The 23,881-nt window shown below is 49.2% G+C and overlaps 1 protein-coding gene across 1 annotated transcript in view; it reads left to right on the top strand.

Annotated features, from left to right (window-relative positions):
• The first annotated feature begins 253 nt into the window (after positions 1-253).
• Positions 254-23,881, top strand: part of LOC144767916 (uncharacterized) — a 61,907-nt gene continuing 38,279 nt past the window's right edge. The window contains exons 1-2 of the mRNA XM_078651255.1: positions 254-396; positions 14,567-14,917. Coding sequence (XP_078507381.1) covers positions 327-396; positions 14,567-14,917 — 421 coding nt within the window. The 5' untranslated portion in view covers positions 254-326. The remainder of the gene's footprint in view (positions 397-14,566; positions 14,918-23,881) is intronic.

The following is a 23,881-nucleotide window of genomic DNA, read 5'->3' as shown; positions in this document are numbered from 1 at the left end:
TGCTAGAGAAGAGGAACTGACTTTGGTTGTGAAATAAACCCACACAGAAGTGTTTCTTAGAAAATTGACCAACTCTAACCACAGACCCATGGGGTTACAGCTGGTGAGAGGGGAGGAGGCATCCCTGCAGCAGAGGACTGGAGGAGACTGGAGAGAGGCCACGAGCAGGCACTCTCACAACACACAGGACTGTGAAAGGGTCGGATTGTGAATGGTTCACCAGTTCTATCCCTGCAGACAGGGGAGTGAGGACACAGGGTGGGATCTCCACACTCGAGTCTTCTTCCAGCTCAAGTGTGAGCTCAGCTCGTGGTGTTTGACGCACAATGGTGATTTCCCTGAAGAGCTGGAGGCCGGGTGGACGAGTTCACGGTCGCTGGGGCTGGATCCACACAGGTAAGGCAAGAGACGGGTGGGACACTATGACCCCTCAGTATCTGCACACACAGGAGATCCCCAGGGTCACACATTGCGTCATCTAGAGATAGAGGACACTGAACTCACATCATTACTAATTAATTTCTATGGCGGTAGCTTCAAAATCTAAGATTGTGGAAAGCCATGTCTCCCATGAATGACGTAAGCATGACGTAGGCAGGGAGATAAAAGAGGCAGGCGTGTTTCTGAATTGTTCTTTATTATGTACTTTCATTGTTTGTATAATGCACTTAAAATACCTTGAGAAGTCTTCCAAGGAACATAGTAGCATATTAGCAAGAACCTCATTAAAATGATTGCCGTGTTAGCGGCAGGAAACTGCTGCTAAAAGGCTATAATGGGCTTGCTAATATGCGTTATAGAATTCCAATAGAAGGCAAGTTTAGATGTGCAGGACATCTAACCTGGGCTTCTATTGGAATTATATAACGCATATTAGCAAGCCCATTATAGCATTTTAGCAGCAGTTTCATGCCGCTAAAACGGTGATAATTTTAACGAGGTTCTTGTTAATATGCCCCAAAGGTTGGGAATGAAAGAGGTGACGGAGTAACACAGGGTAAGTGTTTCTACAGTTAGTGCACTACTGTTACAAGATGTGCATTATTCGGGTGCACTATTGTTCCTAATTGTGAACTATTCGTGAACCATTGTTATAAGGTGATCTAATGCCTCCTAATCTTCAGGGTGAGAGTTGTTTACTGTCCATGACCTCTATCCGGGGTCACGTGCCCTGGTATCTGGGAGACATTCATCTCTTTGTATGACCTTCATGAGACCTTGATCCACAGGAGATGAACTGGGAGAAGGTGAAGAGTAGGGAGCCTGATGTGTGTACAGAGCCCTCTCCAGAAAAGGACCGCCTTGTGGAACAGTGGTGGGTGGTCTTTGCGACCACCACGCTGCACTGAGGATTCCCCTTGCCATTCCTAATTTGGCAGGCAGGGCCCACCACCGCACGTCTGGCTGTGGCGGGCCTTCCGCCATCGTAATGAACCATATATTTTTACAAACGATATTAAACACTTCTATATTTTTTTTAAATCGATAATACTTACATGACCATCTGGCCGTCCCGTTGGAGCTCGAATTCTATCATTCCCTCCCCACCTCCTCCGACCGTAGGAAGTGGGAATTAAGAAGGAATTATAGGGAGGTCAATAATGAGACACTTGCCCCATTTATGACCAGATTGAGGCCTCTCATTTTGAGGGATACTCATGCCGCTGCCCTCGGCTTGTCTTTTGTTACCGAGTGCATGACTACGATGCCTCGATTTTAACACTGCTGCTTTTAAAATTCATTCAGCTTCATTATTACTATGTCGCTTTGTTTTCGCTGTATATTTTAAAAACTGTGTGCAACTTTGCTCTTTTGCACATCTCCTAGCTGCCCTACGCTATCCCTGCCAGCGCCCAGGTCCACCACGGGTTTTCCCGTTTGCTGTGGAGGGCGCCCGCAAACATTTGGTGTCCCTGCCCTCATTGGCTACAGAGGGTCACGCGGGGCTCGACACTCATGCCCAACCTTATTTAGGCTCTATGGTTCCCTCCGCGCTCAGCGGACGCGCGCCAAAGTCGAGCTTAAGTCCAGCGCGTCTGCGCCCATCTGCGCTGAGTGCGCGCCATGGGCCAGGGACGCTGTCCCTTCCTCCTTATCTCCCCTAGTAAGTGCGCTTTACTCTTTCGAAGACCTCTTGGCCTTGAAGCCCCCTAGACAGTCCTGCCACCACTCATTCTGCCCAGAGGCGCTTCTACATGCTCCAAGCTTTAGCTGTAATGACAAATACAATCGCCCCAAAACATTGAGTACCCATAAAACCAAGCCTACCATTGAGATACCTAATTCTCCTTCCTTGGTTGTTGAAGAGGATTTCCTTATCAATACAAGATTATTAATCAAAAATAACATAGCCTTTAAAGACTTTGTCTCTTCCAGGAAACCTTCCTGGGTATTCATCACGGAAACCTGGGCGTCGGAATCCTCATGTCCCGAGCTAGTCGACGCTATTCCTGAGGGCTACGTCTTATCTCGGATGGACAGAATTGGGTGAAGGGGAGGAGGACTGGGTATATTACATAAAAGCTCCTCCATTTGTCATACCAAACACCTTTCCACCTCCACAGATTCTTTTCAGGCCATGTATTTTTCTCTTAACTCTACCCCCTCAGTTTCTTTCTCCGGCCTTTTGTTCTACAGGCCTCCTGGTCCCAGGTCTGCCTTTAGCCATGAACTACCGAAGATTTTAGAATCTTTTATTGACAGACCTAACATCACCCTGCTGGGTGACTTCAATTATCACCTTGAAAACCCGAACTCCAGTGATACTTCTTTCCTGGTGGAAACGTTGGCCTCGTGTGGCCTGATGCAACTTGTGGATAGCCCCACCCATTCCGCCGGCCACACGCTGGACGGAGTCTTTTCTAATGACCCCAGATTAAAGATAGGTTCTCCTATCCCCCTGGCGTGGTCAGACCATCTGGCCGTCCCGTTGGAGCTCAAATTCTATCATTCCCTCCCCACCTCCTCCGACCGTAGGAAGAGGGAATTAAGAAGGAATTATAGGGAGGTCAATAATGAGACACTTGCCCCATTTATGACCAGATTGAGGCCTCTCATTTTGAGGGATACTCATGCCGCTGCCCTCGAATTCTCCACCTCCATTTCGGGAGCAGTGGATATCTTGGCCCCTGCTAAACAGCACTACTCTGCGAGAAAGAGACCTTCGGCCCCCTGGTTTTCTGACTCCCTTAGGTTGCCAAGGCAGGGCTGCAGAAAGCAGGAGAGGTGTTGGCGGGCTCACCTCGATCCCAAGGAGAGAGAAATACACAAACGCCTCCTTAAAGAATATAAACTGGCTATAATTGAAGAAAAGAAGGCTCATTTTGTCAATCTGACGGCCTCCCTCAACTCTCCCAGAGATCTGTTCAAGATCGTAGACTCCCTCTCTGTCGCTCAGACACCAGAACCCATAGTGGGATACCAGGAGCTTTGTGATAAGATCTCCACCTTTTTTCACACTAAAATAGTAGATATTTTTACATCACTAGAATCACTTAACCTTGAATTGGACGCTCTCTCTCTTATTGTCCCTTCCACTCCTGATTCTCGGCCGAATGAACCCTGCCCCAGCCTTCCTAATTTCCCTCTCCTTACCCTGGAAAAGATTAACCTGCTGCTTGATAAAACCAAATCGGGTTACCCTCTGGATCCCTGGCCTCTTAAGATACTCAAGAAGTGTAGGGAGGTGGTTATCCCTCCCCTTTTAGAGGTGATGAACCTAGCAATCATGGAAGGAACTTTTCCGGCCTCCTGGAAAATGGCGGTTTTTAAACCTCTCCTGAAAAAGGCCACGCTGGACCCTGGGGTTTGAAGAACTTCCGCCCAATATCTTTGTTACCCGCTCCAGCAAAAATACTTGAGTCACATCTTAACCATCACTTAAGCTCCTTCCTGGATGACTCCAACTCGCTGGACTCTTCTCAACTTGGTTTTCTAGAGCTCACAGCACTGAGTCCACCCTCACAGTGATCATCAATAACATCCGCTCGAAGGCCGACATGGGCCAGACTACTCTTTTGGTCCTGCTCGACCTCACGGCAGCTTTTGACACCCTGTCCCCCTCTGTTCAGGTCGCACGTCTTAGGGAGATTGGTGTTGGAGGCGCAGCTTTAGGCCTCCTGACCTCCTTCCTTAATCAAAGAGAACAGAGGGTGAAGCTGGGCGAGTTCCTCTCCCCCTCTAAACCTGTGCAGTGTGAGGTCCCCCAGGAATCTTCCCTGAGCCCCACACTTTTTAACATCTATGTGGCCCCACTCGCCAGGTTAGTATGTATATAGCTTTATTTCGAAATATTACATTTCATAAAAGCGTTACAATAAAACAATTTCAGGATAAAACAATTGATAAGGTTTAAAATCACAAAAAAGAATCATTTAAAAAGTGCAATATACAACAATACTAAAAATGTCGATTTTAAGACGATCATAGGGACACATGCTTAGTCGACCTTTGGGGAATGAAATGGGACACACAGTAGGTAACTAAACTGCTGAATTCAAGGGAATGAAGCCATTTACTGGAGGATCATCATCCTAGCAGATCTTATCCTCCAGGCCCACCCCAAATATTTCGCCAGACCGCATGCGAACAAGGATTGGGGGTCAGATCTTAACAAATGTAGTGCCTCAACATATGACCGTGTACCCAACCTCAGACAAAGTGGTTTCAACCACCTACGGCGAGGGCTAGAATATGCGGGACACACGAACATTAAGTGGGAGATGGATTCGACACTGCTTGCACAGAAAGGGCAAGTTGATACCGTTTGCCAGGGGGGTTTCCAATTTGCTGTCCATGATCCCAATGGCAGAACACCAACCCTGAATTTGAAGTACAACGCCCTGTCCGTTGGGTTAGAAATCACATCTAAATAGTGCTCTCTGTAGGGACGACCTTTAAATGACAAAAACTCCACCGCAGATCTACATAAGTTGGTTTGGTTAGATCTCTCATTATCTACCCACGCCCAGAATAATTTCTTTAATAGTTGTTTTGGTGGTGAAGATCTGTTGGCCCAGGCATCGTCCAGGCCAAGTTCACAGAGCAGACGCTTTACTTCCAGGAGCCAACCGATCTTATACCAACCCGAGGTGGAGAGAAGCTCACGGAGGGCATCTGCATAACTCGCGAGTTCAGGCACATTCCATATGCGGGCCCACAGGAGAAGGGGGCGTAACTTCGCCTGCTCTGCTATGGAACGTGTACCAGTGTCAAATAAAAGAGGGAGAGTTGGGGAGCTGTGAGGGAGCCTCATTAGGTCTTTATGGAATTTGTTCTCAAGATGGGATAGAGTGTCAAATTTCTGAGTACCCCACAACTCCGCCCCATACAGAGCCGCACTCACAGCCTTTGCCCTATAGATGTCAAGTATCACCCCAATGGGCTTGAGCGAGGAGGCACGATGTTCTTTTAGTAGGGCGCCCGTAACCCTCCTATGAGCCAGAATAATCTTTTGGCGGTGTGCCTTCCAGGTCATAGAGTCACAGAGGCGGATTCCCAGATAATCAAATTCCCATACCCTTTCTAAGGGAACTGAATCCAGGGATGGAGGGTGGACTGTCTTTCTAGGGGGATTCAACACCAGGAACTTGGTTTTGCTGATGTTAATAGCCAAGCCCCTGGTGTCACAAAAGCCCTGGAACCTAGTTAACAAGGTCTGGAGGCCCGCCGGGGTCTTTGAAATCAGCAGGGTATCATCTGCAAACAGGAGTGTTGGTATCTTTCTGCCCGCCAGGGAAGGTGCGTCTGCAGGTAGCTCGAGCAGGTGCTCCACCACTCCGTTTAGATATAGTGAAAACAGAGTGGGGGCTAGCACACACCCCTGGCGGACCCCCCTGTCTACAGAGATACGAGATGTTTTTTCGCCCTGCACACCCCATCTAATTCTGGCAAAATTTTCCTCATGGAATTTAATAATTAATGCCAGCAAGTAGATGGGCATACCTAACCCCTCAAGAACAGCCCACAGTTGGTTGCGTGGAACTAGGTCAAAGGCAGTCCGCAGATCTATAAAGGCAAGATACAGACTGCCCTTGCCCAGTTTGACCACCTTCCAATACAACATAAGGAAGCGAAATGTCTGCTCAATGGTGCCGGTACCAGATCTAAAGCCGGCCTGAAAGTCAGACAATATCTTTGCTTCCTCCGCCCATTGGAGAACCCTCCCTAAAACCACCTTCCCTGCAACCTTCTGGGTCGAATCCAACAGACTTATAGGACGGTAGTTAGCAGGGTCATCCCTACACCCTTTTTTAAAAATTGGGACAACCTCTGCGCCCCTCCAAGAGTCTGGAAATCCACCGCCCTCCAAGGCCTCATTTAGGAGTTTAGCAATAAGTAGGCTCCACTCCTCTATGTTAATGCGCAGCAGGTCACCAGGAACTCCATCTGGGCCCGCTGCCTTATTGGGCACAATACACCTAATTGCTACTTCTACCTCCTTGGCTGAAAAGGTAGAGTCAGGGGGAGAGCTGTTGGTCAATATTGTGTGACTTTCGCCCCTACAATGGCCCCTATCCCCCATAGAGCAGGTGTAAAGTTTTGAAAAATGGGCCAGCCAAACATCCCCTGTAATGTTGCAAGTCAACAGTGAGTCAACCGGCCTGTCCCTAGCTCTAAACAAGGCCCAGAAGGCCCTTGAGTCCTTCCTGGATCCTGCATCCATTAATTCCTTCCAGAAATTGGTTTCGTGAGTTGCCCTAGCCACCTCTTGGGCTTTCCTGTATTCCTTCCTAGCAGAGGAGATCAGCCCGGGATCTTTCAGGCCTACTGCTCGGATAAGGTTGCTTTTGGCCAGTCGGCAGGCAGGTGAATACCATTGATCTCTGCCCCTTGGTACAGTTCTCCGCCTAGCCCCGCCCCTTCCCAGAGGAACCAAGAACAGGTTGCCAAGTGAAGCAATAATCTCCGTAAAGGTAGTTAGAACTGCTTCATCGGGGTCCAACGTACTCAAGGTACCCTTGGCTTCCAGCATTATGGTTCTTGCTTGGGCCATTCTTGATTCATCCAAAGCAACTTTGGCCCATTTCAGCCGTCTGCCACAGTTGGATGGGACGACTTCATTGGATGATTTCCAGATGGGTCGAGGCGATACTGGATCGCCTACTTCCCATGGGAGAGCAAGTAATAAAGCCAAGGGATTGTGGTCACTGTCCGCTGTTTGTCGGACCTCCATATCAACAAAATGCTCCCACAAATTGTGGTTCAACAATATATAGTCTATTCTAGAGGTGTGGCCCTCCCTATTGTAGGTGTGCACACCCCTAGTGTCTGATTTGGAGCGGCCGTTTGTGGCTCTTAAGGCATATTCCAAGCAGAGAGAGTTGATGTCGATAGCATTCTGAGACCATTTTTTGATGGGGTCAAGATTAAGCAGAGGAATACCTCTTTTGGCATCATCCTCCCAAGTGTCCAGAATGTCTTCACAGGCCAGCGGTTCGAAGCAACAATTAAAATCACCAGCCAATAGGATAAAGGAGTCAATGTCGCAACCCCGAAGCTCATCTTCAACTCCAGAGGAGAAAAGAGGAGAAGAGTCCCCCCCCCGACCCCCCCTGACGTACAGGTTAAACAATTCCATAGACTTACCCCCCGAGCACCGAATGGAAAGTCTCAGCAGGTCTGGCGACTGGATGTTAATTTGTTTTATGGTAAGCCCCAGAGAGATACTGACCCAAACAAGAAGGCCACCAGACGGGCGTCCTTTACTGCCTTTTGGCCTGGAGGCCGGCACATGGTACGTCGTGAAACCAACCCTGTGCATGGGCTCCAGGCACCAGGTTTCCTGTAGGAGACAGATCCCAAAAGGCTCCACAAAAGAAATCCAGTCAGGTTTATTCAAATTGCGCACTAGCCCCGCCACATTCCAGCTTAGGATCTTGAGCGGGGAACTGCCCACCGAGCTAATGCAAGGTTGGACGACAGTAGCCGGGTACACAGCATCGAGACCGTCGGGATCAAAATGCTGCAAATGGAGCTCAATTTCCAGCAAGTCCTGGGCTAACGAAATCGCGGCTGGGAAAGAACTAACATTGCCATCGAGCGGGGGAGGGTGCGGCAGACCCCGAGCAGGGGTGGTCAGGGGCGTGACCTGGGTCAAGGGACCAATGCCCCCCATGTCCAAGATAGTATACGGTGGTAGTGAGTCAACCTCCACTTGCGGGGTATTAGATTTGAGGAGTGAAGCCGGCGCAGGGGGTGATGCAAGTCAATCCACATCTTCAAGGCTGGCAAACCTATTAAAGGTTGTGATACCAGACCAGCCACTGCCTAGATTTTGTGCCCTAGGGGCGAACCCCCAACTGGGCTGCCGAGGAACCAGAGTCCAACTGCCCCTCTGTGGGGGCGCCACCCGGGGTGGATAGAAGAATGACAAGGGCCTCGGAGCAATAGAAGAGCCCTCATTCTGGCTCGCCCAGGAGCAGATGTAATTGGCCGTGTATACATCATCAAAGGTTACGACTATGCAGTCCCCAGGGATTGATTTCGTAGTTGTACCCACCCACGGAGCTCTGCGAACCATTGTGACTCTACTCTTCCTACCATTAGGGATGGGTCTGTAGGAATTCAGCCAATGCATAACTTTATTATGGAGGGATTGCTGATGTTCAAAGAGGCCATTCTGTAACTCAGGCACCCCCGTCAATACTGCCACATAGTCATTGGCTTCAGGTGGAAGATCGATGTATCCCCCCCGGAAGTTGTTCTTAGCACTAGGACCCCCCCAAGAACGAGAACTAGGTTTGTTTTGGGAGGTGTGCGTGGAACGAGCACTAGACCTAATGGGATTCTGTGACCTCGTGTTAGCCGGATTGGTACGTACATGTGGTTGAGTAGTAGGGGGGTTTGGGATGTTGGACCTAGGCTGTGGCGCCGGGGTTGCAATGTCAACTCTCCTGGTCCGTGGTTTGGGAATAGGCTGAGTGGGACAGAACACAGTGGGATTAGGCTGAGAACCTGAAGTGACCATAGGGGCGGGGATAGCTGCCTGGACAACTGTATTATTATCTATCAGATCCTGGTGTTCAAGGCCTCTCAGGCCAAGAGTGGCCAAAGCGATGATGCTTTTCTCCATCTCTAGGAGGTTGTTCTCTATTCGAGAGAGCCTTAAATCCAGGGGAGACAATAGACTTTTTAGGGTGTTCCAGACTGCTCCTATAAATTCTGTTTCCCTCCCTTCATGGTCATTTGGGGCAGGGTCCGGTCTCCTGCTAGGCGAAGAGCCACCAGATACCACAGAAGTAGTCCCCACGTTAGCAGCACACCAAGCGGACTGTAGGGCAATGGGGGGCGTCCCTGTGCTACCATTAGCTGCAGTGTTACCCATATCAGACAAATTACCTCCACTCTTTAAGATCTTTTTGTGTGGGGGGGATATGCTGGGTGAGCGTTTTCTTTTGTTGGTGTTGCCAGGGATACTATCTAATCCTCCGTAGGTGGTGGAAGCAAAAGAAGAATCTGACGAGTTCAGGATAGAAGTAGAGGCAACAGAGAGACTACCCGTAACCGTTGGTTGACCCTCGGGCAAAACAAGTGGGCACAAAGGGGAAAGGGGAGTAGGTGAAACTGGGATAGTGTGAACATCAACCTTGATTTCAGTTCCCCCTATGTTAAGAGCCCGGGTGGGAGTGATAGCAGATGCAATGTGCCCAAGGGAAGATTTTTTTTTAAGGGTGGCAAATTCCAGCGACAATTTTCTGGCGGCTTCTAAGTCCAGGGACACTCTTGATTGTAATTTAGTGATTTCATGGTCTATGGCAATGTTCGTTCGCGTGATGAAGTCGTCCATAGGTCCATTGGGAGCTGGCCCCGCCTTAGCCGCCCTGTTGCGGGTTACCCGAGTACACATGTGGGCTAATAGTGGCGACCCAGTAGGACCCTGATGAAAACAATCCCTAGTGCCAACAACAACCGGATGGTGAAGTATGGGTGACAGAGGGGGGGCCCAGACCAGACCGCTCAGACCTCGAACGGCCTCAAACGGCCCGCTCTTTGCCCGGTCTTCGCTCCGGGCTGCGTCCCGCGCTGCGGGAGAAGTTGCCCCGGATATAGCGAGGACTGAGAGCGGTGGGCGGGCCGGCAGGGAGAGCGGACCGGGAGTGGTCAGCGGTCACTCAGGGACTCCTGGGATTTGGAGTCCCTGATACGCTCGCAGCCCTGCAGCCCTCAGATGTTGTTAGGCTCCCACTCCTCCTCACTGGACAACGAAGCGGCACCCGCGGAGCGGGTGCGGCGAGTTGCAGGCAGAAAATCCTCCTCGCAGAAACAGCCAAAGGTGAGCGCGTCCTGGCAAGCGCTAAGCAAAAATGTTTCCCAAGGGTCTGTGCAGCAGGTGGGGCTTTAACGAACCCTCAGGTGGGCGGTGGGCGGGCCGGCAGGGAGAGCGGACCGGGAGTGGTCAGCGGTCACTCAGGGACTCCTGGGATTTGGAGTCCCTGATACGCTCGCAGCCCTGCAGCCCTCAGATGTTGTTAGGCTCCCACTCCTCCTCACTGGACAACGAAGCGGCACCCGCGGAGCGGGTGCGGCGAGTTGCAGGCAGAAAATCCTCCTCGCAGAAACAGCCAAAGGTGAGCGCGTCCTGGCAAGCGCTAAGCAAAAATGTTTCCCAAGGGTCTGTGCAGCAGGTGGGGCTTTAACGAACCCTCAGGTGGGCGGTGGGCGGGCCGGCAGGGAGAGCGGACCGGGAGTGGTCAGCGGTCACTCAGGGACTCCTGGGATTTGGAGTCCCTGATACGCTCGCAGCCCTGCAGCCCTCAGATGTTGTTAGGCTCCCACTCCTCCTCACTGGACAACGAAGCGGCACCCGCGGAGCGGGTGCGGCGAGTTGCAGGCAGAAAATCCTCCTCGCAGAAACAGCCAAAGGTGAGCGCGTCCTGGCAAGCGCTAAGCAAAAATGTTTCCCAAGGGTCTGTGCAGCAGGTGGGGCTTTAACGAACCCTCAGGTGGGCGGTGGGCGGGCCGGCAGGGAGAGCGGACCGGGAGTGGTCAGCGGTCACTCAGGGACTCCTGGGATTTGGAGTCCCTGATACGCTCGCAGCCCTGCAGCCCTCAGATGTTGTTAGGCTCCCACTCCTCCTCACTGGACAACGAAGCGGCACCCGCGGAGCGGGTGCGGCGAGTTGCAGGCAGAAAATCCTCCTCGCAGAAACAGCCAAAGGTGAGCGCGTCCTGGCAAGCGCTAAGCAAAAATGTTTCCCCTCGCCAGGTTAGTAAGATCTTTTGGGTTAGAGGTACTGTCATACGCTGACGACACCCAGATCATGGTCTCCCTCTCCCATTCGGTGAGTACCTCCGCTCTTAACTTCAGGAACTGCATGGATGCAGTTTCTCAATGGATGATTCAGAACTCCTTGAAGTTAAACGGAGAGAAGACAGAAGTTCTGATCTTCGAGGGTGACCAGGATATCTGGTCGAGTGACTGGTGGCCATCGCCCCTCGGGGTTTGTCCCCTTCCTTCTCAATCTGCCAGGAACCTGGGTGTGCTGATAGATACCATGCTCTCCTTCAACCATCAGGTCAGTAGGACGGTTTCCACCTGCTGTGGTATCATCAGGATCTTGAGAAAGATCGCTCACTACCTTTCACCTGAAGCCTGGAAGCAAATCACTGTGGCTCTCGTCTCCTCGAGACTGGATTATCGTAATGCTCTTTATTCAGGCATTAATTAGAATCTTATCCAGCGCTTACAGATAGTGCAAAATGCGGTGGCCATGTTGGTTCTTAATCTTCCCAGACTCTCCTCAGCCTCCTTGGCCAGGAAGAACCTACATTGGCTGCCCATCCAGTCTAGGATTTTGTTTAAAATCCTCTGTCTTGCCCATGGGGCCCTGTATGGTTCAGGCTCAGAGGGCAATAGGTCCCTCTTACATTCTTACTCTCACAGCAGAATTCTCCGCTCTTCTAATAAAAACCTCCTGTCAGTCCCCCGCTTTCACAAAGTAAGGTGGGGAGGGAGAGCCTTTTCCTCTCTCGTGCCCAGACTGTGGAACACTCTTCCCCTTGATCTGGCAGGACAACCCTCTATTATGCTTTTTCGTAAGGCATTAAAAACTTGGCTCTTTGTAGAGCCCTATACGTAGTCCTGCACTGGAAGATTTACAAGCTGTACGACCTTCAGGCGCTTTGGGCTAAGTCGTGCATTACAAGACTCCACTCATTCATTCATTCATTCATTATCTAAAACCGATATTCTTGACCACGAGGATTTTTCTGTTGATATTCCTGACCCACGATATTTTTACCACGATATTTGTGCAATTCGATATTTCTACCTCAATATTCTTTCTCTGCACCACAACTGCCCTATTGAACTCACACTCTTTCCCATAGTCAACAGATTCTTGAAACTCTTGGCCATCACTTAGGCCATAACTTCACTACATATTTTATAAGATTCACCAGAGAAACCCTCTGCCTCTAGTTCCTCTGTCTATCGGACCTTGATGGCCTCCTTAATTCCTCTTCGGTGATCTCCGCCTGGATACCCTCACGGGTGACAAGTAGCGCTCTAGAAATCTACTGATTGATTAATTGATTGATTGATCTCTCTCCCAAATGTCCCCCTATTTCTTGCCCAACCTTCAGAATTCTTATTTTTGAAGGTATTCCTGAACGCGAGTCGAGCCTTGTTATGATCTCTCTGATGTGTAAGGGGCCTGGTGGGAGTGGAGAACCCCCCCTTGTTCTCTTGTGTGGGTTGTACTCCTCACCTTTGTGTCTTGAAAGTGTGTATTGCCATCTCCCTCACCTTCAGTTGTTCTGCTAAAAACCCTCCTTCCTTCTCCTCCTCTTGTTTGATGCTCTTTTCATTGCAAGGTCCTAAATTTCAGAATTCACTTCCTTTTCACATACAAAGCTCCAGCTAGCAGTGGGTGTCATTCTTTCGGATATGTCATCTGCGATTCTCATAGGAGGAGATTGAAAGTATTTAGAATGAACTCTACAAGCTACGAGAATCCATGGATCAATAACATTTGGTGATAAACTCTCTACTGAAGACAGGTTCGTAGCAGTCATCCTCAAGCTAGCCTCAGAACCACGCTCATCAAAAGGGGTTGGCCACACTGTGATAGGTCTCGTTCCCGTCCAATGGGCAACAAGCCTGTGTAACAGGCATGTCCCTCCTCCAATGAGAAGTACAAGCTGTGGGTGGGCCGAGATATGAGTTACTGTTCAATGCTCTTCGCTTCTCCTTAAGTAACTAAGCTTTGATGGTCATGAAAGGTGACACAAGGACAACGCAAAGTCAACAGTAAGATTTGCAAATCCACGCAAGGGAGATTTGTGGCACGTCACACAGCTTTGTAAAGAAATGCAACACAATGAAGTTACACATGCTGCGTTTCACTGCATTTCTACTTGGGGGGCATTTTATGGGTGGAGCGTTGCCATGCGTCCCCCCATGGATGATGGCACATTCCCATATTTACAACGACGAGTAAACCAGGGAATGTGTGAACATTGGAATGTATCGAGGAGAAGCATCTTTATTTCTCCTCATTATTTTATTTTTCCACAGGAGCTGCATTCTGCAGCGCACATAGAAAGAGATCATGTCTTGATGCCTTAATTTTGTGCAGGAAGTTATAATTTCCTGCACAAAAAAATCCCATCTGTACTGCAGGCGCTATTGTGCACCTTGGTGCCTGCGTTGGCGCTAGACAGCACACCGTGCACCAGTGCAAGGAGAGAGCTGGAATGATCCATATCTTTGTAAATAGTGTATATTTCTGCTCCCTCCCTTTCAAGCAGCGCAGAAGCGTTGCTTGATGCGCTGCAGTGCGTGAAAGTTTAGTAAATGTGCCCTACATGTGGTGAGAACCTACAGGCAGGTCACTCTGTTCCAGAGACCCTCAGATCTCCAAACCCACAGATTTATTGATCTAGTCCAGTGAGGCGGCCTCGAGGTGGGAATTGATGAGATGCAGACCCCTGTTATTGCCAATATCTGCCATCAGGGCTGGTGGGGGAAGTGACGCGTCTTTCATGGTAGGTGTGGCCACCTCGATGACCCTACAGCTCACTCGAGAGTCACCCCCTTGTGTCTGTTCAGAAGTAAAGGTTGATGGGTTAAACTGCTGAAGCCTTTGTAATGGACATTAGGGGTCTCGGGTCAGTGATGCTGCCCAGGTTTGTGGAGACTGGTACAGGTTACTGAGTTAGCAAAGAGTAGGGTGAAGAGGCAAGAGCCTTGTTTACATCACACTCTCTGTGAGAGCAGGACATAGGCTGAGTTTACGGGAACTTGATTAAAATGTTTTTTAGATTTTGTATTATACGGTAACCCTGGCATAGGATTAGGGAATTTACTGTGGGAATAATTATGTATATTTTCTCGAATGAATTGTGATAATTGTGTATTTATTTAAAATAAGTTGTCTATGATTTCAAGTGTAGAAGTTGTAGCTCTGAGCTGATATTGTGATGCTTTTGTGTAATCCATTCATCTAGTTACAGTCGACTTTGTCTTTTCGCACCCACTGGTGTCTGTTGTTTTTGGGGTTCAGCCGCAGCGCCTCTAATGTTGTTCCTCTTCTGTGTTTTCTTTCAGCGTGGGTGACGTCAGTCTGGGTGACGTCATTGTTCCAGTGCACAGCGGCGCAGCTGTCAATCACTCCAGATGTGGTGACCGCAGCGGTGGGAGACACCGTCACCCTGTCTGTGCGGCACGAGGGGCGTTTAGAAGATGTTGTCTGGGTCAGGGGCGAAGGGACAGACGGAGATGACATCTTCCTCTATCTCTCTCGCTACCGTCCTCCTGTCTATGGTCTTCAATCCACCGGCCGAGAATCTGTGCTCCCGGACGGGTCTCTGCGGATCACAGATGTGCAGACGTATCACAGCGGAAACTACACTGTGCGAATGTACATCGACCTGCGGAGGAGACATGAGGCCACAGCGCAGCTCAGAGTGCACGGTAAGGTCGGTCACACCTGTCCTGGCACTGCCACCCAGGCCTGGTTCTAGGGCGGTGCGATGGGTGCCACCGCACCGGGCGCTGACTTGGGGTGGGGGCATCATTTTCCCAAGTATATTATCATTTTAAAAGCACCTCCTGCTGCGGCGTTTCTGGCCTCCAGCAATTTTAAGGTCAAGTTTGTCCACTAGAGGTTTAATAATACCCTTTATCTTTAGGTCAATGATGCTGACTAGAAGATTAATTTGTTCAGCATCCAATTTTACACTGTCATCATTAGTCATAGCATCATTATCCTTAACAGGTTCTATAGGGGGGTAACGGCTCTTTTTCTAATTGAACGGGTACCCCCTCATTTAGGCAGGACTTTTCGACACGCTCTAATCGCTCTAGTGGCAGGGGTCGGGGAACGCTGTACTGATGTGCATATGGAATCATCCATTTTGGTTTGGATGGGGACTGACTGCTCAGACACTACCTCGACAGATACATCTAGGTTATTGGGGTTACAAGTATTATCCATTACTAGTGGGGCAGGAGAAATGCACAATGCAGAGGGTAAAGGAGGGCTATTTAATCCTAGTGACAATCGCCTCTCACTATTAATTTTATGGACAACCTTGACTAGGTAGTTGTCCAATGTGGCTGATGCTGGTGCTATCTTGTTTTTAGAAATACTTATGAGAATAACATATTCAGGTAGGGGTTAAAAAGACCGTGTAAGCTATCATGAATTGTCCAAAATAGAATAATCCACCAACTAGTGGCACAAAAACTGATATTATATAAACACCCAATAATAATATGCTAAGGCAAATGTGGGAGTTCAACATCCAAAGACCCAAAATCCGTGACCCTGCCCTGCCTCGGTGTTCCCCGGACGGCCACAGACGGCCCGCCCTTTGCCAGGGCTTATCCCGGCGCACGCCCGCACGCGGTCCCGCGATGCGGTGCTGCGTCCCTTTTTAGTGCACCTCCTGGCGCGAAGAGTGCGTGTTGCGGCTTCCGCTGCCGCTGGGGCGTCTGGGTCCAGTAGTCCGGAAATGATCCCCCCTCCGCACTGCAGCCACTGGTGGCTGTGGGCTGCGGTGGCGGGAGGGAGGGAAGCTGGAGACAAGTGCGGGAGACTCCAGTCCAGCAGGTAGGACACTCGACTTGCCCCCAAAGTGAAGTTTAGGCCCCCGCGATGCGGGGGCTGCGTTCCTTTTTAGTGCGCCTCCTGGTGCGAAGAGTGCGTGTTGCGGCTTCTGCTGCCATTGGGGCATCTGGGTCCAGTAGTCCGGAAATTATCCCCCTCCGCACTGCGGCCGCTGGTGGCTGTGGGCTGCGGCGGCGGGAGGGAGAGAAGCTGGAGACAAGTGCGGGAGACTCCAGTCCAGCAGGTAGGACACTCGGCTTGCCCCCAAAGTGAAGTTTAGGCCCCAGAAAGTCTCATTAGTGCAACTAGGACCAACGGGGCCCAACTACAGTTTCCTATAGGGGAGGGGCAGTCAAGGGCCCTCCGCCCTCCCCCCAGGGGTATTACCTTTGTCTTCGGCGCTCCAGGGGCCGTTGCGGTGTGCGGCGAAGTCTGGGCCCACAGGGGGTCTCACACGCTCCCGGGAGCCCATTTCCGCCTCTCTCCGGTCTCGGTCCCGGGCCTCCTTAGGCTTCCGGGGCCCAGGACCAATCCGGCGGTCACCCATTGCAGCGCGGCCGGCGGAGGTGCGGTTGCGAGGCACCAATGGGAGTGCGTCTGGCAGGGCCGCGCGGATTGTGACCTAGCCGGCTCCCAGGCCACGTGACGACTCCCTCGCCGGCTTCCAAGGCCTAGCGCGGCCTTGCTCGATATCGCGGCGGCCCTCCCCAGTCTCCGGGGGCCGCTGCGGGAACTCCTTACTCCGGACGCCGGGAGGCGGCGATGATCTCGGCCCACAGGCGCACTCCAGGCCAGCGCCTCTGTGGGGTTTGGACGCCGTGTCCACAGTGGTGATTTGGCAGAGAGCGCTCCCGTGCACGGAGTTTGGCGGCACGGGGGCCTCGATAACGCCGAAGGCAGGCGGTTCTTCACAGGGCCCACAGAGGAGCCCCGGGCTACAGTGGTGAGTCAGGGAATGCAGCGCGATTCGACCACAGCGCCTAGACTAGCACAACGTGGGGGCACAGCAGCAGTTCTGGCAATAGCGCTTCGTGAATACATTGTTTCGGGGAAACAACAGTCTCTAGAGCCACAGCGCTCGGAGGGGCACAGCGGGAGAGCGCTTTGGGGGAATAGCAGTTCAGACAGTTCAGCAAGATAGATGAGGCAGGACAGCACAGGGGGAGGCACAGGTCGAGCAGGGGACACTTGGATGATGCAGCGCTGGTACCTGGTTGATCCCCCAGCGGTCCTCTCTGTAGGCAGGTGTTCTCTTGTGGCACAGGGTGGTTCTTGCGCACTTCCTAGGCAGTTTCTTGGGGGGTAGGTAGTAAGGGGGGTTGAGTTGGTGAGCCAAGTCAAGTCATAAGCTTTTATTCGATTTGAGAAATACAAATCATACAAGCATAAAACATATAAAAGTAATTCATTATATACATATTTGTTCTAAATAGAGAGTAGCTCAAATAGTCTCGGGAATAATGCATAGAGAGAAAGAGCATATGTAATGGCAATCACTGATCAGCATAACATAATTAAAGGTAAAATATGAAGCCAGTAAGTTATAAATGTCATACATGTACAGACAGGAATAGGTATAATTGTCACACGATGTGCTATCCTGGCAGCTGTACGTTTAAATGCAGAAATTCCTGAATGGTGCGGGGCAAACAATAGTACAAGGTTTAAAAAAAATATGATTTTCATACAGACGTTCCAGTATGGCTCGGGCAAGCTATAGTACGAGGTTAAAAAGTGGTGTACTATAAAGACATGTATGTACAGACAGGGGTATATAAGATTATGGCAACACTATACTCTTCCTGGCAGCTGTACATTTCAAGATAAAAGTGGCAACAAAGAAACAAATATCCACATTCTCTAAGGAAGACAATAACTCTAGGGCACTCTTTGAAGATCGAATATTATATTTTAAAAGAATAGGTTTTAGGTATCTTACCCTTAAGAAGTGATAAAGTTTACAAAAAAGTAAAAAATGACAACAGCTCTGACGTGAAGTATTGTCACATGGGCAAGGAGTCTCGGATCTTATTTTCTGATCTGGAAATGCGACAAGATGATGTACAATGCCCAACCTGACTCGGGTTAGAACAAATTGATGAGAGGGACGAGAAACGTTCAGAAGGTAGGCTTGGAACCCCGGAGTTAGATTAAGTTCCTTATAAAACTGCACGGTGGCTAACTTGCCATACACCTTATCTCGCCCTTTCTTTTTAAAATTTAAAAATGTATGTTTAATTTCTTTTTTGGGAATTGCAACCGCCAGTTCGGGGTCACGAAGAACATCTATTTCAAATAGAGTTTTATACCAGGAATGCATGTATTTCAGCCATTGGATACGTGATGAGTGGTCCAGTCCTATACAATCAAGAATAATTTCTTGAGTGAATCGAGTCTCTGGCTTAGCCCAAATAGAACGCCACAATAAGAGTGGCCGAACGGCTGCTAAGTCCGAGATAAACTCGATCCCCACCTCATCATGAATTAGTTGGACAGAGGCAGAGGGGGGGACGCATAACAATCTTTTCAGAGTTGGTGAGCCAGAGTCAGGGTGTTTACCTTAGCTCACTGTAGGTGGTTTCCTGGGTTCCCCCCACGCTGGGTCAGATCAGTGGGTTTGGTATAGTCCCGCACTCAACTTAGAAGGGAGTGCCTAAGCCCAGTCACTTCCCGTGGTGTAGGTTCCTCCCCTAGGCCCTACCACCTAAACTCCTGCAGAGGTTCCCCCAGGTCCAGTGATGCCCCAACCAGCAAACAGGTTTCCCTCCTTTCCCTAAATACCCCTAGGTCAGGTGACCACTCTCTAAGGTGGCAAAGTGTAACCCCTCCCCTATTATGGAAGGTTCCAGGAGTTTCCACAGTCTGGGCTATGGGCAGAAAAGGCGAGATGGCATTGTTACTGTATCTTAATCTCCCAGCCAGCTACTGGCTACTAGTATGGGTTTAAAAAGGACACTCGGCAGTAGCAAGGGCCTGTGGCAGCCATGTTGGTAGGAGAGAGCACCTGCACCTTAGCACTGATTGGCAGTGGTAAGGCGCCCAGAGACCTAGGTCCAACGAAAAAGATGGTGGAAAAAACAAGGCAAGGGCAAAAAAAAACGGGGTAAGACCACCCTAGGGCTGACAGGTCTAACAGAGACTAACCTTTCCATAGAAAGTCTTCATTTTCTAAGTGGATGAACATGGAAATTACCTCTGCATTGACATTGTCAGTCTGGTCTGTGTTCCACTACAAAGTCAATTTCCAGTGGGGAGATGGACCACGTCTACAGTTTAGGATTTTCACCTTTCATCTGCAGTAGTCATTTGAGAGGTCTGCATTAGCTAGTTGAAAGATCTGTGATCAGTTTGAACTAGGAAGTGAGTAACAAACGAATATGGCCTCAACGTCTTCAGGGACCAAACCACAGCAAAGGACTCCCTATCAATGGCACTCCAACGCTGCTCCCCGGGAGAAGCCTTCTGCTTATATAAGCAACAGGTTGATCCTGGTCTTCATCATTGGACTGGGATAGGACTGCTCCTACCCCTAGCTCAAAGGCATCAGTCTGCACTATGAACTGCTTTGTATAGTCTGGAGGTTTGAGAGTTGGTGCTTAGCCTTTTGACAGCTAACTGTCCAGTTTACCTTTTTGGGGATCTTCTTGGAGGTATGTTTGGGGACTAAAACCACTGGGCTGGCCCAGGGGCTCTCAAAAAGTTCAATAATCCCTAACTCCAGCATCTTGCTGACTTCAGCTCTGATGCTTTCCTTGACTTGATCAGACTGACGATAGATTTGGTTTTTGACAGGTGAAGTGTCACTAGTGTCCACATCATGGGTACACCAGTTTGTCTGACCAGAGGTCAAGGAAAAGAGCTTAGCATACTGCTGCAAGACTTGCATGCAATCAGTCTGCTGTTGGGAAGTGAGGGTGTCTGAGAAGACAACTCCATCCACTAACCCATCTTTTATCTGCAGGTGGGAATTTAACCCAAGAATAAAACACCTCTGTTCTATATGTTTCGTGTGCCTCTACCACAAAGGTAACATCCCCACCATCTAGTGTGAGACCATTTTGTAGAAGCTTCTCAGTGACTGTATATCTGCATATCTGCAGTTCTCAGTGATGTTTTGTGCCATGTATGCAAAAATAAAGCACAGATAAGGCCATCACAGTGGGAATTAGATCGTATCAAGCATGAATTACCAACTGTCAATACATAGGATATACCTACTCAGCTGAGGAGGATATTCCCTATCACCACGGACATCTCTGGTGAACTACTCAGATGATCCATACAAAATAAGGACCCCACCAACATTGGCAGCACCATGTCATGTAGATTTCACTAATCAATAGGAACTCCAAATTTGTGGATGACAAAAATTTTGGGACGGTGAAAGACTGATTCTGTGCCCCTGAAGGATATGCTGTCCCATAGATCAGCAAGCTCACAGCGTCACCATAAGCCTTCCTAACCTAGACAGAGTGTGAACAGTTCTGGCAACTACTGAACATGACAACTCTGTTCCATCAGGAACTGTGGTGACAAATCTAGAACCTTTCTCTCACATACTCGTGCTCTCTTGTGCTCAGAAAAATATGCAACAAATACATAGAGATGCATTTTCAGTGTTTATTGAACCAACATGATTTGTATATAGAATATCTGTCAATCAATCAATCGATCAATCCATCAATAAATCAGTATTTGTTTAACATGACTACACACCACTAGGGTCTCACGGTGCTGGGAGATTCAGGTCTTGAGGGCTCTCCTGAACTAGGTCAGCGACAGGTGTAGGCTGAGGTAGAGAGACAGTGTTTCTAGGTCTTGGCGGTGAGGTAGGAGAAGGATCTTTATCCGGTCCTGGCTTTGTGGATCTGAGGGATGGTGGTCAGGGCCAGTTCGGTGGAGTGAAGGTGTCCAGCGGGTACGTAGAATGAGAGGCAGTGGTTCAGGTATGCTGGTCTGGCGTCTTGGAGGGCCTTGAAGGCAGGCGTGTGTGAAGAGCTTGAACCTGATTTTTTTGTTGGCTGGGAGCCAATGGTGTTCTCTCAAGTGTTCGAAGATGTGGCTGCGGTAGGGGATGTGGAGGACCAGTCTAGCCGCGGCGTTCTGAATGTTCTGTAGTTTCCTGAGGGGTTTCTGGGGGACGCCAGTGTAGAGTGTTTTGCTTTAGTCTAGACTACTGCTAATGAGTTTGTAGGTGACCATTGTTTTGGCTTCGGTGGGCAACCATCTGAAGGGCTTTAGAAGCAGGCAAATAGAGTGGAACCATGATGAGGAGACAGTGCTGATCTGGTGGTTCATCGTGAGTGAGGAGTCCAATATGATGTTTAGGTTTCGTGCGCGATCCGTGGGTTTGGGGGATGCAGCGGACCAGCAGGAGTCTTCCCACGCTGAGGCGTTGGGCCCCAGGGTTAGGACTTCATTCTTGTTCGAGTTGATCTTGAGGCAGCTGTCTCTCATCCATTTAGTGGCAGCCTTCATCCAATTGTGGAAGTTTTTTCTGGTAACTGTGGGCTTGTTGGTGAGGGAGGGGATCATCTGGATGCTGTCAGCATAGGAGACAATGTTGAGTCCGTGGTCATATAAATGTTGAAGGGGCCCGGGGGGACCCTACAGCCAATGTCTGTGAGTTCTGATAGGAACGGTGGTATTGTAACTAGCTGTGTTCCTCGGGTGAGTGAGAAGCAGATCCAGCCCAGAGCTTTTTCATGGATGACGGCGTCATGAAGTCTTGTACTTAGGGTGCGGTGGGAGACTGTGTCAAAGGCAGCTGAGAGATAGAGGAGGATGAGGACTGATGTCTTTTCCCGGTCGAGGAGGGAGCGGAAGTCATTGGTGGCAGGGAGTTATTGCAGCAACGAGTGCTGCAATGATCAATAGACAGAAGCAGATGAAAGTTATAAGAAGTATCAGGACAGTGAACAATACAAAAAGTCCCACCATCATACTGAAACAACGTATATATGCAGGCATATGTAATATTATAACATTCTGGTATACTCCTACAATGCGAACCCTAACCTATGTGTCTAGATTGTATGTGCCAAGAATCCATTACTTGATAATCCAACCCCATTACCAGGTGGGCAAGAATGTAGGACCCCATCTTGGTCACAAGCTGGACACCCCTCACAGAGATGCTAGCCAGCTGCTGTGCAAAAACATCAGCCTGTAGAGACCTCTAGATGTCAGAAGAAGTGTCTCCTCTGACTATAACCGGAAACAGAACTTTTTTGAATAAAAAAGGTATCTGTGCCTTGGGCTGAGAGTGTGACCAGGCTGCCATTGTTTCTGTGCTACAGATAGTTTTGTTGCCTTATGGATGAACATAGCAAAACACATTTGCAAAACTTATGAGTAGGCCTCGTATATAGTGCCAAGTTGACTCGTGTAAGCAAGGTTGATGTTTCCAGGAAACTAACCCAAAGTGTTGCAAATGTGTGCCAAAAGTCAATGTGACCAGGGAAGTCCTTTTAGGTGGCACACTGTCATTGTTCCTTCTGGCAGCTTCTTTGCCTCTGTTCCCAGGTCTATAATGTGGCACAGGTGCAGATGCACAGGGATTCTCTCATTTGCATGGGGGCACCCTCTGGTGATAGTGTGATATATGTGCGAGCGCTATCTGTATCACAGAAAGGGCTGTACAAGCGTATGCGCCCCTTTTTGTAATACCAAAGAGCTCCGGGGAGTGCAAAGCAGGTGAACATGCCTGTTGGGCTCCCATGGCACTTTCTCAAATATGGCTACAGTTATTCACTATCATGTTTGAGAAGTCGAGAGTGCTGGTTCCACGACTGATGAGTGACAATGTCTTTCAGTTTAAACATGTCACTACCTTGACTCGTGGCAGTGACGATTTGTTCCAATGAACTGGCAGCTGGTGTGCTCGATTTCACAATGAAATGTATGTAGGCTTCAGTTGTCTTGAGAAATAGTCAGTTGGTTTTTGATCTTTTCCTGGACGATGCACCATTGTGTAGTTGTTCTGTTGTAATCTTAGACCTCAATGTTCAATGCAAGGAGGCATCTTCGCTTTTGGGTTACCAAAGATGGTCACAAGTGTGAAAGGATTTCCATATAAGAATATGTTGAAATGTTCGCAAGACCCTACACTACTAAACTTTCTTTCTCAGGTTGCGAATAAGTAGGTTCAGTTTGGGACAAGCCTATGCTTGAATATGCTACACTATGCCTTCGAGCATGTTGCTGACTGCTTTGCTGTGCAAAGATGGCACCTAACCCAACTGTGCTAGAGTCAATAGCCTCTGTTTAAAGCTTTGCATCAAAGTATGCAATTTCAGTGCCGTTCTCTATTCCTTGTTTGAATTTCTTTGCTCACATTCTCATTACCAATGAAAGGAAACACTCTTTTTCGTCAAGTCTCTTAAGGGAGCACTTACAGTGGCAAGTGGCCATGCCAAGGTATGAATGTAAAATGAAAATGTCTTGTAGGGAACTGGCAGTTGACAGTACTTGCACTCTAGCTGGATCGCCCCCATCAGAAAAGATATGGCCAAAGAATTTTAACTTGTTTTACGGCACTCACATTTATGGGCATTCAAAGTAAAACCTGCATCAGCTAGTAAACGACATACTTGCGTGAGAGTTTTGTCACGTACCTTATGTGGAGCTCCGAAAACCAATATTTCATCGCTATAATTGAAAGCATTCATGACAGGATGTATGATACATGGCTTGGTTCACTGACATAATTTTGAATGGACATAATAGCGACGCCAAAATATCGAAGTACAAAATATCGTCTCCCTGTCTACAACAGGTAAGTATAAAAATATTGAAGACAAAATATAGTTTGTTAAAGCGATGTG

The sequence above is a fragment of the Lissotriton helveticus genome, chromosome 7 (genome assembly GCF_964261635.1).
Source record: "Lissotriton helveticus chromosome 7, aLisHel1.1, whole genome shotgun sequence".
NCBI classification, from domain to species: Eukaryota; Metazoa; Chordata; class Amphibia; order Caudata; family Salamandridae; genus Lissotriton; species Lissotriton helveticus.
The sequence above is the reverse complement of the archived record's forward strand: the minus strand, read 5'-3'. Positions and strand labels throughout refer to the sequence as shown.